A 13,979-nucleotide genomic window follows, 5' to 3' on the forward strand; every position below is an offset into this window, starting at 1 on the left:
CACTTCGGTAGACTTTGCTTTTGTTCACCGGTCCTTTGTATGCCACCTCTTCTTGGCAATATTCAGGTTTTCTTCTTCGCGGCAGCCGCTTTGGCGGCTTTCTTTCTGTTGCTCTTGATCATTACCAACCCAATAAAGGTACCAACCACGGCCGAGCCCAGTAGAGTCAGAATGACAGGTATGCGGATAGCCCACACGCGAGGAGGAAAGAGGTCATGAAGAGGGTGTCCGGTGTCAACGAATGGCTGTTTGATAGTTAGTCTTCGTGTCAGGTGCCGTCAAGATGGTGCGGATTAAGTACCATAAGGAGAGTCCAAGCCGTGTAATAGAGAAAGATCGCGGTAGCGACCAAGAGCATGGCGGATCCCACGAGTTGGCCCAGCTGCGATCAGATTCAGTCAGTATAAGCGGGGTATAGCTGAGGAGGAATTGAAGACTCACCATAATGGATGCTCGAATTAGGTTGATTCCCTCCTAACAGAACGCAGGAAGTGCACGACGAAATGTCTCCCATGATACTGCCCATAAACAGTCCAGGCCAGCTTGGCTCCTCAGACGTCACGTGATATTGTTGGACGCTAAAGCTTTCTCCCTTCGCCGCCTCACGTTCCCGAGTGATAGAACTTTGTCGGATCACATACTGCATCTCGAGCTCTGGAGTTGATATCTAGCTCAAGAAACTCCAGAGTTTTAGATTCAGACACAGTTCAACCATGACGGATTCTGTCGTGTTGCAATCCGCCGTTCGCGTGCCTACACCTCCCCCAGGCACGTCGTACTCTCCACAGCCCTCAGCCTCGCGAAAACGCTCTCCTCCATCTCGGTCCCCTTCCCCTCGTCGCCGTCGATCGCCACCTGGTGACTCTCTGAAGGATGATGGGGGTGCGCCACGTATCGATCCTGAGCGTGCGGTCGAAAGAGAGCGCCAGCTGGCCGAGCGCCTTCGTCAGCATGAGAAGCAGGAAACTGCGCGGAAGCCTATGACGGAGGAGGAGAAGCAAGCTGCCGCCAAAGCAGAGTATGAGAAATTGTTGAATATGCGATCTGGGGGCACATACATACCACCAGCTCGATTGCGCGCACTGCAGGCGCAGATCACGGATAAAAACAGCAAAGAATACCAGCGTATGGCATGGGAAGCTCTGAAGAAGTCCATCAACGGTCTCATCAACAAGGTCAACGTGTCCAACATCAAGTTCATCGTTCCCGAGCTATTCGGAGAGAACCTGGTGCGTGGCCGAGGTTTGTTCTGCAGGAGCATCATGAAGGCGCAAGCGGCGAGTTTACCGTTTACCCCGATCTACGCGGCGATGGCGGCCATTGTCAATACGAAGTTGCCTCAGGTCGGCGAATTGCTGCTCAATAGGTTGATTGTCCAATTTCGAAAAGCTTTCAAGCGAAACGATAAGGCCGTCTGCATCTCATCCACCACATTCATTGCGCATCTGTGTAACCAGCAAGTCGCTCACGAGATGCTTGCTGCACAGATTCTCCTTCTTCTGCTACATAAACCTACAGATGATAGTGTGGAGATTGCCGTCGGTCTGACCCGGGAAGTTGGTCAGCACTTGGAAGAGATGAGCGCGCCCATTGCTTTGGCGGTGTTTGATCAATTCAGGAATATTCTGCACGAGGCCGACATCGACAAGCGAGTTCAATATATGATCGAGGTCCTGTTCCAGGTTCGTAAAGATAGATACAAGGACAACCCGGCGATCAAGGAGGAACTCGACCTAGTTGAGGAGGAAGATCAGATCACCCATCGTATCGGTCTCGATGATGAGATTGATACTCAAGATGGTCTCAATGTCTTCAAATATGATCCTCAGTGGGAGGAGCACGAAGAGGCGTACAAGAAGCTCAAGGCCGAAATTCTTGGCGAGGGTAGCGATGATGAAGAAGATGAGGACGAAACCGACGAGAGTTCTGACGAGGAAGAGGAGGAGGCACGACAGATGGAGATCAAGGATCAAAGCAATACAGATCTCGTCAATCTCCGGCGAACAATCTACTTGACTATCATGTCCAGTATCGACTTCGAAGAATGTTGCCACAAACTCATGAAGATCTCGTTGCCGCCTGGCCTGGAGCCAGAACTCCCCTCGATGATCATCGAATGTTGTTCCCAGGAGCGAACGTACTCGAAATTCTACGGCTTGATTGGAGAGCGATTTGCGAAGATCAACCGTTTATGGTCTGATCTCTTCGAAGCCGCCTTCGCCAAGTATTACGACACAATCCATCGATACGAAACCAATCGTCTGCGCAATATAGCCCGTTTCTTTGGCCATATGCTGAGCACAGACGCCATTGGCTGGCATGTCATGTCTGTCATTCACCTCAATGAAGATGAGACGACCTCTAGCAGCCGTATCTTCATCAAGATTCTGTTCCAAGATCTAGGGGAACATCTTGGCCTTGCGAAGTTGCAGGAGCGCATGAGGGATGAAGTTCTGCGGCCCAGCTTCGAAGGACTCTTCCCTCTGGACAACCCTCGCAACACCCGCTTTTCAATCAATTACTTTACAAGTATCGGCTTCGGTATTCTGACGGAAGACATGCGGGAACACTTGAAGAACCTTCCCAAACCGACTGTACCCGCCCTTCCTGCACGCGACGCAGAGTCGGACTCGGAGTCTGTCAGCTCACATTCTACCTGCTCGACATGCACTGGATCCTCTCGCTCTCGCTCACGATCATATTCGTATTCACGGTCTCCTTCGCGAAGTCGCGGCCGGCGTCGTTCCGTTAGCCGCGGAAGGTCGTACTCGAGATCCGTGTCTGGATCTTCGCGAGGAAGAAGTTATACCCCAAGCCACAGTCGATCGAGATCTCCAGTTCCAAAGTCTCGTCGGCGCTCAGTGTCCTATAGTCGTTCACGCTCGCCAGCTGGCCGAAGAAGGTCGTCAGTCTCTCGCACACCACCTAGGCGTGTCCGTGGCAAATCCTATGACTCTCGCTCTCCCTCGCGATCCGTTTCGCCGCCAAGAAGACGAACCTCTTACAGCCGGAGAGACAGATCTTATTCCCGGTCACCGTCACGCTCTGTTACCCCACCTCCCCGAGCTCCGGATGCAAGGGCGCGTGGTAGACGCTACTCCTCGCAGTCTCTTTCTCCTCCCCGTCGACGTGCCGAGAGAAGTGTATCTCCTCAACGTCCTTCTCCTGGTCGCCGTGCCCGTGGCGATTCTCCGTCACGATCACCAAGTCCCCCGCCGCGGTATGCACGTGAACAGAGACGCAGAAGGAACTCGAGCTCTGTCTCGGCATCTCGCTCGCCTCCACCTCGCGACTCCAACAGGCGCAGGTCTCTATCTAGGACTCCGCCTCGTCGGGGCCGCGCCTCCGACTATTTGTAACAAGAGAAAAGCTCATTGAATTATGCCTTCGGTACTTGGACATTGCACAGTGACTCAGCAGGTTTTAATGGTCTAAATAACTGGAACAACATGGGTGGGCAAAGGTTCTAAAGGTGTATCTATATTTTTAGGCTGTGAATTCGTTTGCAAGCTGTTATGCACAATACAAGTCTTGAGCATCTGCACTTAATCTCTTGGTCGTGTATATGAAGTCTCTGTAAGATTCGCATAATCATTCAGTCATCTATCGGGTATCTCGAGTGCTGTATCGCTGCCACAACCATTCTATATACCAGGTCCAACCATCTACGCCGTAGAAGCCTCCCACACACACCTCTCGCACTGACACAAACCCCCAAGCGCGCCCCTAGCCCACTCCCTCCGCTCCTTCACATCAAGCCCAATATCACAGTAATGATTCAGAATCTCCTCATCCGCCTTGATCCCCTCGCCCGCCCGCCTGACAGGCGCCCCTTCCCCCTTCCACACCGCACGCTCGCCCTCCGTCCGCGCCCGGAACGTAATCTCGCCGCCCCATTCCCAGAGCACGTTGGGGTCACACGAGTGGTTTGCCAGACACCAGAGCGGATGCACGGCGCAGAGCTCCGGCCCGCCGTCCCAGGTGGAGAGGCGGCCTGACGCGGTGCCGCGGAACTTGGCGTACAGCGTGTTGAGCACCCAGGTGTCGTAGCGGGGGAGGTTGGCGTACGGGTCGAGTTCCATTTCCTCGAGGATGCGCATCGGCTGGAGGATATTGAGCTGGAAGGAGAAGGGGAGGGTGAGGGTGGGGTCGTCTGAGTCTGAGTCTGAGGGGTCGTTGAGGTCGAGGTCGTGGAAGTCACCCCATATGTATTTTACCTCTGGGAGATCGAGCGGGTGCGTGTCCTGCGTGGCGGCCATGGCGATGGCCCGGCCCAGGAGCAGGAGGTACAGGTAATCGGCCTTGTCCTTCGGATCGGGGATATCCTTGCCGATCGACTCGAGGTTGTCCATGAGGCCGCAGACGGCGCCGTGGTAGACAGTTTGCGCGGTGTCGTGGCACTTCTGGCTGCAGAAGATGGTGTCGGCGCAGCCGTCGCACGCGACAGGCGGTTCCGCGGACGAGAGCTCCGGCAGCGGGGCGTTGCAGGCGTCGCAGAGATCATCGTGGAGACGGTTGGTGGCTGTGAGTAGCGACGACTCGCGCAGGAGGATCTCCCCGGGAGCGATGTCTTCTTTTGCGAACAGACCGAGTTGAACGGAGACTTCTGCTGCGCCCTCGTCGGGGGCCGTAGTCGTACCATGCAGCGCGGGCAGCGCAACGGCGCGGACCTCGCACTTGGGCGCAACATCTCTCAGCCTCTCATTCAGCAATGCCAGTGTCTCGGGCGCCTTGCGGTCAGGCTCATGCGTGTTCCACGGGTAGAGCACCCGCCTCGCGTAGCCCTGCGCATTCAGCACGCTTGCGTCCACTACCACCTCCCCATCACCTTCTTTCCCCCGCTTAGCAGCATACTCCTTCTTCAGCATCCCCAGCTGCTCTTTCAACCCAGCAATCTCATCCTCCGTACCGACACCCACCTCCTCCAACAGCGTAAGCCCACGCACACAGAACTCATACGCATCCCGATAACACCCGCACCGGACCAAGCTCCTCACGAGCAACCCATACACGCCCCCAATCATACCATCGTATTCCTCCTGCGATATATCCTCAAATTCCCCGTCCTCGTCCTCATCCTCATGCTCCGCCTCATGCAGACTTCCAACCCGCCGCCTAGCCTGAAACTCGCACCCATCCGGATCAACAACAGACTCCAGCAATGACAAAGCCCGGTACGCATCCGCCGACGCGAGATCCGAGAAACCTAGGCGCTCGTGTATCCGGCCTCGGTCGAGGTATCTGTGCGGATTGTGTGGGTCTGCGTACAGTTGGGCGGTTGCTTCGGAGCGTTCGCGTAGAAGTGTGTCTGCATCTGTGACTGTGTCTGTGTGCATGTTTATGTTTGATCGTCTGCGAGCAGCGAGCAGGGCGTATTTTCAGCTATTTGGATTGAGCGTTGCTTCTATATAAAATTCGTAATCGCTCCCTTATATATGCAAGGTATATGCTGTGCTCTGGAATGTGGAAGGTATATTTCAGTCGGTGTACTCCAGGAAATTCTTTGGGATAGGCCAATAAGATATAATAGTAAGAAAAAATATTAGATGCTATACATGTATATTCAAGAACAGCAATAATTTAGAATTGCTTCACGAAAGTCTTAGACACGTAATCCATCTCTCGATTTTTTTTTTCTTTTAGACGTGGGGTATCGTTATCATCACGTGATGATAACACAATAATAATGATGGTTGACAAGTAGATCACAACCACAGCACAGAACTGGCTAGGTTGCACCACAATTCTAGGGGTATATGGACTATGGATGAGGCAGAGCACTCGCAATTTATGTACACTACAATTCCAGCTATTCTGCGTCCGATTGTACCATGTCCAAGTGCTACTTATTACAATACGGTGCCAGGACATGACGTACCTTGAGCCCCAAGGATGGTATATAATAATGTTGGCAACTTGTGTCTAATAATAACATCGAAAAATCGTACGCATGGCCAATTGACCAGTTGACCACGCTTCGAGATAATCCAGCGAGGAGGACTCACATCACCTGAACAGAACATTTTTAGTCTTCTAACCAGGGGAATGCCAAGAATAATCCGAGAGCTTACAGTGCAATTTTCGTCCAGAACAATGGTCGCGCCCTCGCCCGCTCCATCCACCAATGCACCCCCAACAGTCTGTCTTTGCCGTAATGTAGCAGCTAACTGAGCCAGCATACTCCTCTGAGAATGACGGTGTCAGATTATGAAGGAAGGGTAAAATCCCAAGAACGAAGGAGCAGATGACTTACCGTGATGTACGCCTCGCTCATGCCTCCTTGACGATCGACGTCGTTCTGGCTCATGATCCGGTAGCTGTCATGGATGCGTTTGCAACTTTTGAGGCCGCCGATACCGGCAACATTCGCACCAAGCGTGTTGGCCGGGTTATCGGGGTCTAGGATGTTGAGACCACGACGTGCATTCTCCTGTGCATGGCGATCGGGTGAGAAGATCTTGATAGTGTTGTCGATCCCAGAAGCGGCGATGGTCGGTTCGTACGGGTGTCCTTATAAACAAGCGTGAGTTAATGGCGTATACGTGGTCAAAATGGACATACCTTGCACAACATTGACAACTTCGCTATCTGCCTCGAGTATGTTGACGAGGTTCGCTGTTTTCCGATCCCAAATGAATATATGACCCGAGTCACTGCCGCTCACGACGTACTCATCATTCAGCCCAAAGTAATTGACGTCTTTGACTGTTTTGATATTGCAATGCCCCCGATAGACTTTAGTATGGGAGGAACAAGGCACGTCCAGTTCGACATCCTCTCTTCGCGTTCGCCGGAAACCATATCTGTTGATGAGATGCTCCTCCTCGTCAGAAGAATCACCGAGTTCCATATCGAAGTCTCCTTCATCCTCGTCCTCTCCTTCATCTTCGCCTTCGTCTTCTGTTGATACATCGGAGCCATCCTCGCTCACAACCGCCGCATCGCCGTGCTCAATGGAGTCCCCATCTCTAACAGCCGACCTGCCGTTAGTGGACCTCGTCCGCAGTCCACTCGGGTTGGGGGCCCGTGAGTCTCCATTCATAAAGGCACCAGAAGTCACGAGGTGCACGTCTTGGATTGGCTCCTCCTCGACGCTGCCGTCGATGTCCTCTTGCAGTCTCTCTTGCGGAAGCTCACTGTCCGAGTTATCTTCAATTTCTGTGCGCAGCCCGCCAAAGGCCCGGTTCACAAAGGCGTAGTTGACTCCAGTACCCGTCTCCATCAAGATACCTCGACCTACCTTGAGAACCCAGAACCTGGTTGCCGAAGCCCGGTCAAGAGATCGAACTTGATGTGCTGTCCCACCATCACCATTAATCCTGGCTGCAACATGTCCCAAATCCTCCAGTGGCAGCTTCAAGGCATTTGCAAAGGCGGCAACTGCAGCATGTTGTGTCGGGAACAGTGTGCGAGTGCTGTCATGCTCAAACCTCGAGGCATCGACATTCACCACCGGATAGTCCCCTGCCAAGCTTTGAAGATAAGGAACCAGGACCGATTCAATAGCACTGTCGTCAGCTGTTTCAGGAATCGGATACCGCGCCAGGTTACGCCTGTGAAAGGGATTGCTCTTGAACCCAGCCAATACAGCAGCCCTTCCTCCTTCAAAGAACAGTAAAATAGCTTTGACAAAGTCATAGCCAAATTGCTCTTTCGTGTCAATCACGTTATTTTCACCGGGTGCAGGTACTATCTGCTGGAATAGGTTCATCCCCGAATCTTCATTTTCGGAAAATCTTTGGATCTCACCTCCCAGAAACCGTGCAAGTGTTCCTGCAGCTTGGACGAATCTCCAGGCAGATTCCCGATTACGACGAAGAGATTGCTGAAAGCTCACAACCTCTGGACTCGGATCGAGAGGATATCTCCATGTCCGCATGACTTCTCCCATTCGGGGCAGATGCTCCGCCGCATCTGTCAACACGGTAGAAAATGAGGCAGTGTACGGCGTCAGGTCGGATGGGCTTGAGGCCTCGGTGGCTTCGCGCACCGATGCTTCCAAGGAGAAGAGGGCCTTGCGGAGCTTGACAAGTCCTTTGGCGATACGCATACTCAGCCGCTGTGCCTCGTTCAGAACCGAATACTGCGCCTGCTCCAACACATTTGGCGGAGCGCTCGACACCGTTTCGGATAGCGAAGGGAACGGGATATCCTCCATCTCTCCATTGCCATAGCGGACTCTGAAGGCTAGCTCACCGCTATCATCGTGTTCCGATCGCCGACGCGATTGATGGCGGTTGCCGCTAGACTGTGACGACAGCGAAGCTCCCTTCTGCCGTTTACGTTTTCTGTTCTTTGAGCTTCGATGTCTACGTGAACTAGGACTTCCATGCATGGACTTCGGAGCCGCTGACGCCGGGTCGTTCGCATCCGGACTCCGAACTAGATCAAAACTGTATATATGGTCTCCGGACCAGCTGACAACCATCTCGTTCGGATTGGCGTCGCTGATCTTACAAGCGGTGATATGGCCATTATCCCGTGGGCTCATTCGCCTCTTACCGCCGGGGGCAAATCTCCGAACACATCTCGTCGCTTGCCCCATGAGTTCATCATCATGCTGGCTACCGCTATCGGAAAGCCCTCCGGGATGGCCCTTTTCCGCAAGAAGATCCCGTCCAAGCATTCGCCGGTCGTGCAAGAAGCAATGTAAATGGGCGCCGCCCAGCGCGATGTAATGCGGTTGACTCGACGAGCACGAGATGGTGTTGAGATCCAGATGGTACTGTTTATACGAAATCAGCGGAGGAGGCACATTCGAATCGTCATGCTCCAGACCCGGCCGATACGCCATGAAGCCCTGTCCCCCGCGCGGCTGCGGATAGGCCGAAGAGGGCTGGCGCAAATCCCACTGACGCACCTCGCCATCCTCCGAACACGTGAGAAAGAGGTACGGAGAGGACTCGGTGACAATCCTCTTGACCCGATCCGCGTGGCTCCGATAGACTCTGCAATTGGTGTTTCTTTCATTCAAATAGCGCGCATTGCCAAAGAAATTGTTGAAGCGACGGCTGCGGGCCGACGCAGAAAAGGCAGACGTGGCAGCGACATTACTGTTACCTGCGGAATACTCGATGTCGAAGACGCGCACTTGAGAATCACCGGCGCAAGTCACCAGCGTGCGATCATTCGAATGGGGCATGAACTTGGCGGAGAAAATGTTCGCCTTGTGGCCGGTGTAAACGGTGGTGTTGAGCGTAAAGGGTGCGGACGAGGATTCCGGCTGGTACGAATAGATGTTGAGATGCAGATCGTCCGAACCCGAGGCCAACAGTTGACCAGATCGCGACCAACTACCGCCGAACACAAGAGACCTTGTCAGAGAAAGAAGTCCATGGTTAGTGGTCTCGCAGCTAGCACATACCATAACGCATTGACGCAACCCGTGTGGCCTCCCAGCTCATTTACAATATCCAAATCGTCAATCCATTCCTTGGAGCCATATATACCACGAATACTCGTCGAAGGCGAAGTGTAGCCCGACTCCCGGCGCCAGATGCGATCATACAGTGAGTCCTTCATGGTTGGCGTCGATGCAGGAGCTAGGGCCAGATATTCGATCTAAATGGGGGGCGGGTGTTCTAGTCTCCTGGCGTGTGGACTGTGGACCATCTCGACCCGGCGATCACAGCTTCTGTTTCTTCTGTTCTGTGCCGTCGGATCCTTTTGGGGGTAAAGTGACGTCAGTCTCGGCGATAGACAGTTGGTCCAGGAAAGAATGCGGTCGATAAGAGATGAAGCAGGTAAGAAAACAAGGAAGAAGGAGATCTGGGGAAGAGAAAAATGCAGAAGCAAGATCTGATGAAGCTAATCTCGCGGAGATCGAGTCGATAAGGGTGGGTTGGGGAATGAGAGCGAAGAGAGGGAAAGTAGAGGCGAGTAAAAGAGGTCGGTGGAATAGATAGAAACCAAGAGAAGAACAAATGAATAGAACCGAAAGAGGGGGCTTGAGGCTTGATCAACTATTAAGCCAGATAGATCCATCGATTCGTTCCAGATCCAGACTCAAAAACCCACCGAACTACTTATTCTCCATGTAATGGTTGCGTCGAAGCATCTCTCGTGGGTACTGTCGCTGGATCCATTATTCTTCTGGGGACCACCTCTACGGTACTTACATCTGACAAGTAATAAATATAGCCTTTTGTTTGCCAATCACTGCTTAACATTGTCTCGGCAAGAATCACTTCCTCTTTTGCTGTTGCTTTTCTCTCTTCAATCACCTGCGACAGAATGCCATCTTCTTACTTTAGTCTAACGCTTCAGCACAAGTTTCTTTGAAATGTGATACCCGAGTCGGACCCGACGACGATGATCATGCCGGCAGGGACTCCACCGCTTAGTCAAAAACGCAAATCCGCCTGTCACCGTTCTCTGATGCGGTTTGAAGCGCTCTGAATGGCCTGCAGATTGCAGGAAATCCAGGAATCTAGATGTCTGTATCCTGTTGGGGCTGTCTGCTACCCTGCCTAATAATAGGCAGTAGATATATAGTACTACTACTAGCAAGACTAGGGAAGATACTTTAGCTTGCTTACTGCTTAAAGTATGTTTATGCTTTTCCCTGAGAGAGAGACTGTTCGCTGATTATCCTCGTTTTCTCAGCTTCTACCGGTTTACTTTTGTTCATAATGATGATACGTTTTTAGCACCTTGGGGATACTCGTGACAAAACACTGTCATTCCATGCTCATCATTGCATCAACTCATCAACGTCCATTCTACAGAAAATCCTGATCGGAAAGGCGATGGCGATCTCAGACACAAAACAGGTCTAAGAATTACCCTGGCAGAATCCCGGACACTGCAATGCAAAGTCCTGTTTTCCGCACCGCGCAAGTTCAGGTTTCACTGGCTGATTGCTATCATTTTTATGGAGAACAAAGGCAACCTTCGAGTCTTCCGGTACCTCTCAGGCGGCCCCTCCACCGTCCGAATTCCGAGACTTGCATAGTTGGAAAAGAACCAAGGCAGTAGAGTGCATGATCGACCCAAAAAGAGGACTACTTTCGTGAAGTGCGGCGATTCGTTCAAATCAAGGCATACTAGCCCGAATATCAACCCGCAACCCATTGCTCTGATCAGGATTTTCATGGATCCTGTTGAGAACAGTTGGCGGGCTAAGGAAAGGATGGGGAGAGAGGGGAAAAAAAGGGAAAAGAATAAAATAATCAGGTGTGAGCCCTCTACGGAATGCAGATGGGTTGGAATCATGGATCAGACGAGGAACAGGTTTTCCCGTCCCTGTCGATGACACTTTCTCGTACCGACATACGGCGTTTCTGGATGCATTGAACGTGTCATTGTGAAAGCCTTTTGCCCGAGTTTTCTGTCGGTGGGCCTGCTCTAGACAGCTCTTCTTTGACTGGTTTCTCTAGCTGCTTGCTGTTTTGCCCGTCTTCTCTCTTTTCTATCCCTTTCCCAGCGACTGGTGTGCAGTCTAGCGTCAAACCTACCTACGTATGGGCTATGGTCAAATTTCAGTTCTTTGCCAGTAGACGGCTGCAGTGGAGGGCCTACTGAACGTCGTGCCTTTGGTACTCACACTCTGCGAGCGATAGATATTCCGTGGGTTCCATGGTCGATCCATCAGATAAATCCAAATAGTTATCGTCTATGACCTCAACAGCGCAGTTCTCCACATTCCAGGCCTTGGGCCCCTCGCATCTCGCGGGTGGGTTGCAGCCAATTCGGCTGTGAGCTGACTAACCCACTGCCTCTCCGACCTTACAATCTGCGCTTCGATCCTACGTATCGCTTTCAACTCGTCCACCATCGAAGCGATCATCACGTCTAGTCCCTTGGCTGTGCGCACAAGTGCAGCATCAGCTAGTGCTTGCTCTGGTCCGTCGTAGCCCGCAATATCCAGGCTCTGCAGCTGCCTCGAGCTCTGTTCAAGCCTCATAGTCATGGCGTGCACCTCGTTCTTCCATACGCGATCGATCGGATCAATGAAAACCACATGGCTCGCATCTCCCTGTTGTCGATGAAGTCGCATGCTCTCGATCGCTTGCGCTTTCCGGAACCATTCCTCGAATTCCTGGACAAGCATCGTATACCTCCCTCCGAGACTGTCGGTCCAATCACACACTTCCTGCACGAGCTGCGAAAAGGCCTGGATCTGCGCGGCGAAGTTCGGACGGCCACCATGTTCGCTGGCATTCTCTAGCCAGCGATTCAAGGCCTGTCCATTCAGCAACCGCTGGCACTTCTTTTCTTCCCCAACAATCGCGCGATACGTCTTCGCGACCGCGTCATACTTTGCCTGTAGCTGTCCCTCCGACTCGGCCTCCAGTTCCGCCATCTGCTGTAGTGACGACGGATGTAGCAAGCTCAATTGTAGTAACTCCGTTTGAAGCGCCGCAATCTCCGGCCATGACGCCGGAATCAATGAATCATCCCCATCCGCGGACGCCCTGGCAGCCGACACAGCCGCCGGTCTCACCACCTTCCTTGGCGAGAACTGCTGCTGATACGTCGTAAACTGCCCACTCGATCTCGACCCAGCCGCCAACCCTGCCGTCGTAGACGTCGACCCAGAAGACTGCGAGTCGCTCCTCTTCGAAACCTGACCCTGACTCGACAACGGCGCTACAATCTGGCTCTGGTGCCGTACATGCCTAACCCCAGTGGCCGGGGTCCCGGAACCTGCGCCAGCACCCGCTTTCAAAGGCTGTCTCATCGAAGCCGACCGGGTCGGCCGTGCCGGCGGCGGCATATCCGTTTTCTTCGGGGACATTGACGAGACTCCGTCCCGTTTCCTGGGCGAGGTCGACAATCCCTGCGCGCTGAACGTCGCGCTCTTCGGCGTTGTAGCAATCCTCCCGCCCAAGTTCGTTCCCGTCCCTGTCCTTGCGCCTGCGCCTGTAGCTGTAGCTGTCCCCGTCTTCAACGGGCTAGGTCGTATCAAACTTCGTCGTCGAGCGTTTGCCGCTGTAGCTGTAGATGTCGTGCTGGACTCCGAAGAACCCTCCTCCTGCTGCTTCTGTGCTCCCGGAGTCTTCGTCAATATCCGACTCCCCCGCTGTAACCGTGTCTCCACCTGCTGCAGCTGCCGCACCGGAGCCGCACCATCTCGATCTCGATCACGAACGGGATTACTGCGCTGAGGAAGGAGACTCTTCCTGCGATCGGTCGTGCTCGTGCTCACGCTTGTGCTTGAGTGGGTGTCTGCGGATCCATCGCCATCGCCCTCTGGCGGGGTTTTGCTCGCTGCTGTGCGTCCTGCGGTGGACTGGTGATAGTAAGTAAGTTATTCCAGCCAGTATCGATGCGGTAAGAAAACAGAACCGAGAGACTGGGTTCGGTTTGGACTGACTGTGTAGCCGGTTGGATGGGGGATTGGCTCTGGTTCGCAGCACTAACCTGTTTGCTTTGTCCGCGGAGGGAGAGGGAGCGCGTGGGGATTGGCATGGTTGTGGTCGGTTTAGATTATTTGCATCGTTCTTCTGAATGAAGGGGTCACTGTGAGTGTGTATCTGGTTCTGAGCAGGGTACGTAAAAGATTTAGAGAATGAGGTAGATCAGGAGCGACGCAGCTTCGTGCGGTGATGGTATGTAAACACTAACAATGAACGAAGCTTGGCGGAGACGATCTCCACGAGTTGTATTTGTCCGTACTGATACTTGGAGCCAATGGACATGGTCATGGATGGATGCTTTCATTTATTCATTTAATTACGGCAAGGTTTGTGCATACAGTAATCCATAAACGTTCAATGTTCTTAGCTACGCATTTCACGACCCTAAGAGCCGTCTACGTAGACTTTTCTGTCGCCTTAACTTCTGTCACATGAAGACCAAGGCCATTGGACGACCTCATACTGAATTGAGAATGAACACATTATAAAAATGATCTCGGTTCAAAGTCACTGTCCCTGCACTAATCCAATTTCTAGGCCGTAACGCCAGCCAGGAAACCTAGAAGACTCGTGTAAAAGGTAGAGGTACTTTTCGCCTTTGACTGTTCTCAAAAGCAA

General features: G+C 52.8%; 4 protein-coding genes across 4 annotated transcripts; 1 reads left to right on the top strand and 3 right to left on the bottom strand.

The window, feature by feature from the left end:
- Positions 1 to 62: 62 nt before the first annotated feature.
- ALT_8813 (dolichol phosphate-mannose biosynthesis regulatory protein) lies at positions 63 to 444 on the bottom strand (the record flags this gene model as incomplete). Its single annotated transcript, XM_033558586.2, has 3 exons — positions 63 to 245; positions 302 to 382; positions 442 to 444. The coding sequence occupies 3 exons, from the start codon at positions 442 to 444 to the stop codon at positions 63 to 65; spliced, it is 267 nt and encodes an 88-aa protein (XP_033414477.1).
- Positions 445 to 713: 269 nt separating this feature from the next.
- On the top strand, positions 714 to 3,378 carry ALT_8814 (pre-mRNA-splicing factor CWC22; the record flags this gene model as incomplete). The annotated part of the gene is made up of 2 exons (XM_033558587.2): positions 714 to 2,541; positions 2,645 to 3,378. The coding sequence occupies 2 exons, from the start codon at positions 714 to 716 to the stop codon at positions 3,376 to 3,378; spliced, it is 2,562 nt and encodes an 853-aa protein (XP_033414478.2).
- A 287-nt stretch (positions 3,379 to 3,665) lies between these two features.
- On the bottom strand, positions 3,666 to 5,336 carry ALT_8815 (putative MYND domain protein; the record flags this gene model as incomplete). The annotated part of the gene is made up of 1 exon (XM_033558588.2): positions 3,666 to 5,336. One exon carries the CDS (start codon positions 5,334 to 5,336, stop codon positions 3,666 to 3,668), a length of 1,671 nt encoding a protein of 556 aa, XP_033414479.2.
- Positions 5,337 to 6,001: 665 nt separating this feature from the next.
- ALT_8816 (uncharacterized protein) lies at positions 6,002 to 13,413 on the bottom strand (the record flags this gene model as incomplete). Its single annotated transcript, XM_089600479.1, has 7 exons — positions 6,002 to 6,010; positions 6,072 to 6,185; positions 6,254 to 6,510; positions 6,562 to 9,314; positions 9,365 to 9,561; positions 11,732 to 13,234; positions 13,366 to 13,413. The coding sequence occupies 7 exons, from the start codon at positions 13,411 to 13,413 to the stop codon at positions 6,002 to 6,004; spliced, it is 4,881 nt and encodes a 1,626-aa protein (XP_089455372.1).
- Between the last annotated feature and the right edge of the window lie 566 nt (positions 13,414 to 13,979).

This window comes from Aspergillus lentulus, assembly GCF_001445615.1.
Source record: "Aspergillus lentulus DNA, contig: Alt16, strain: IFM 54703, whole genome shotgun sequence".
Taxonomy (NCBI): Eukaryota; Fungi; Ascomycota; class Eurotiomycetes; order Eurotiales; family Aspergillaceae; genus Aspergillus; species Aspergillus lentulus.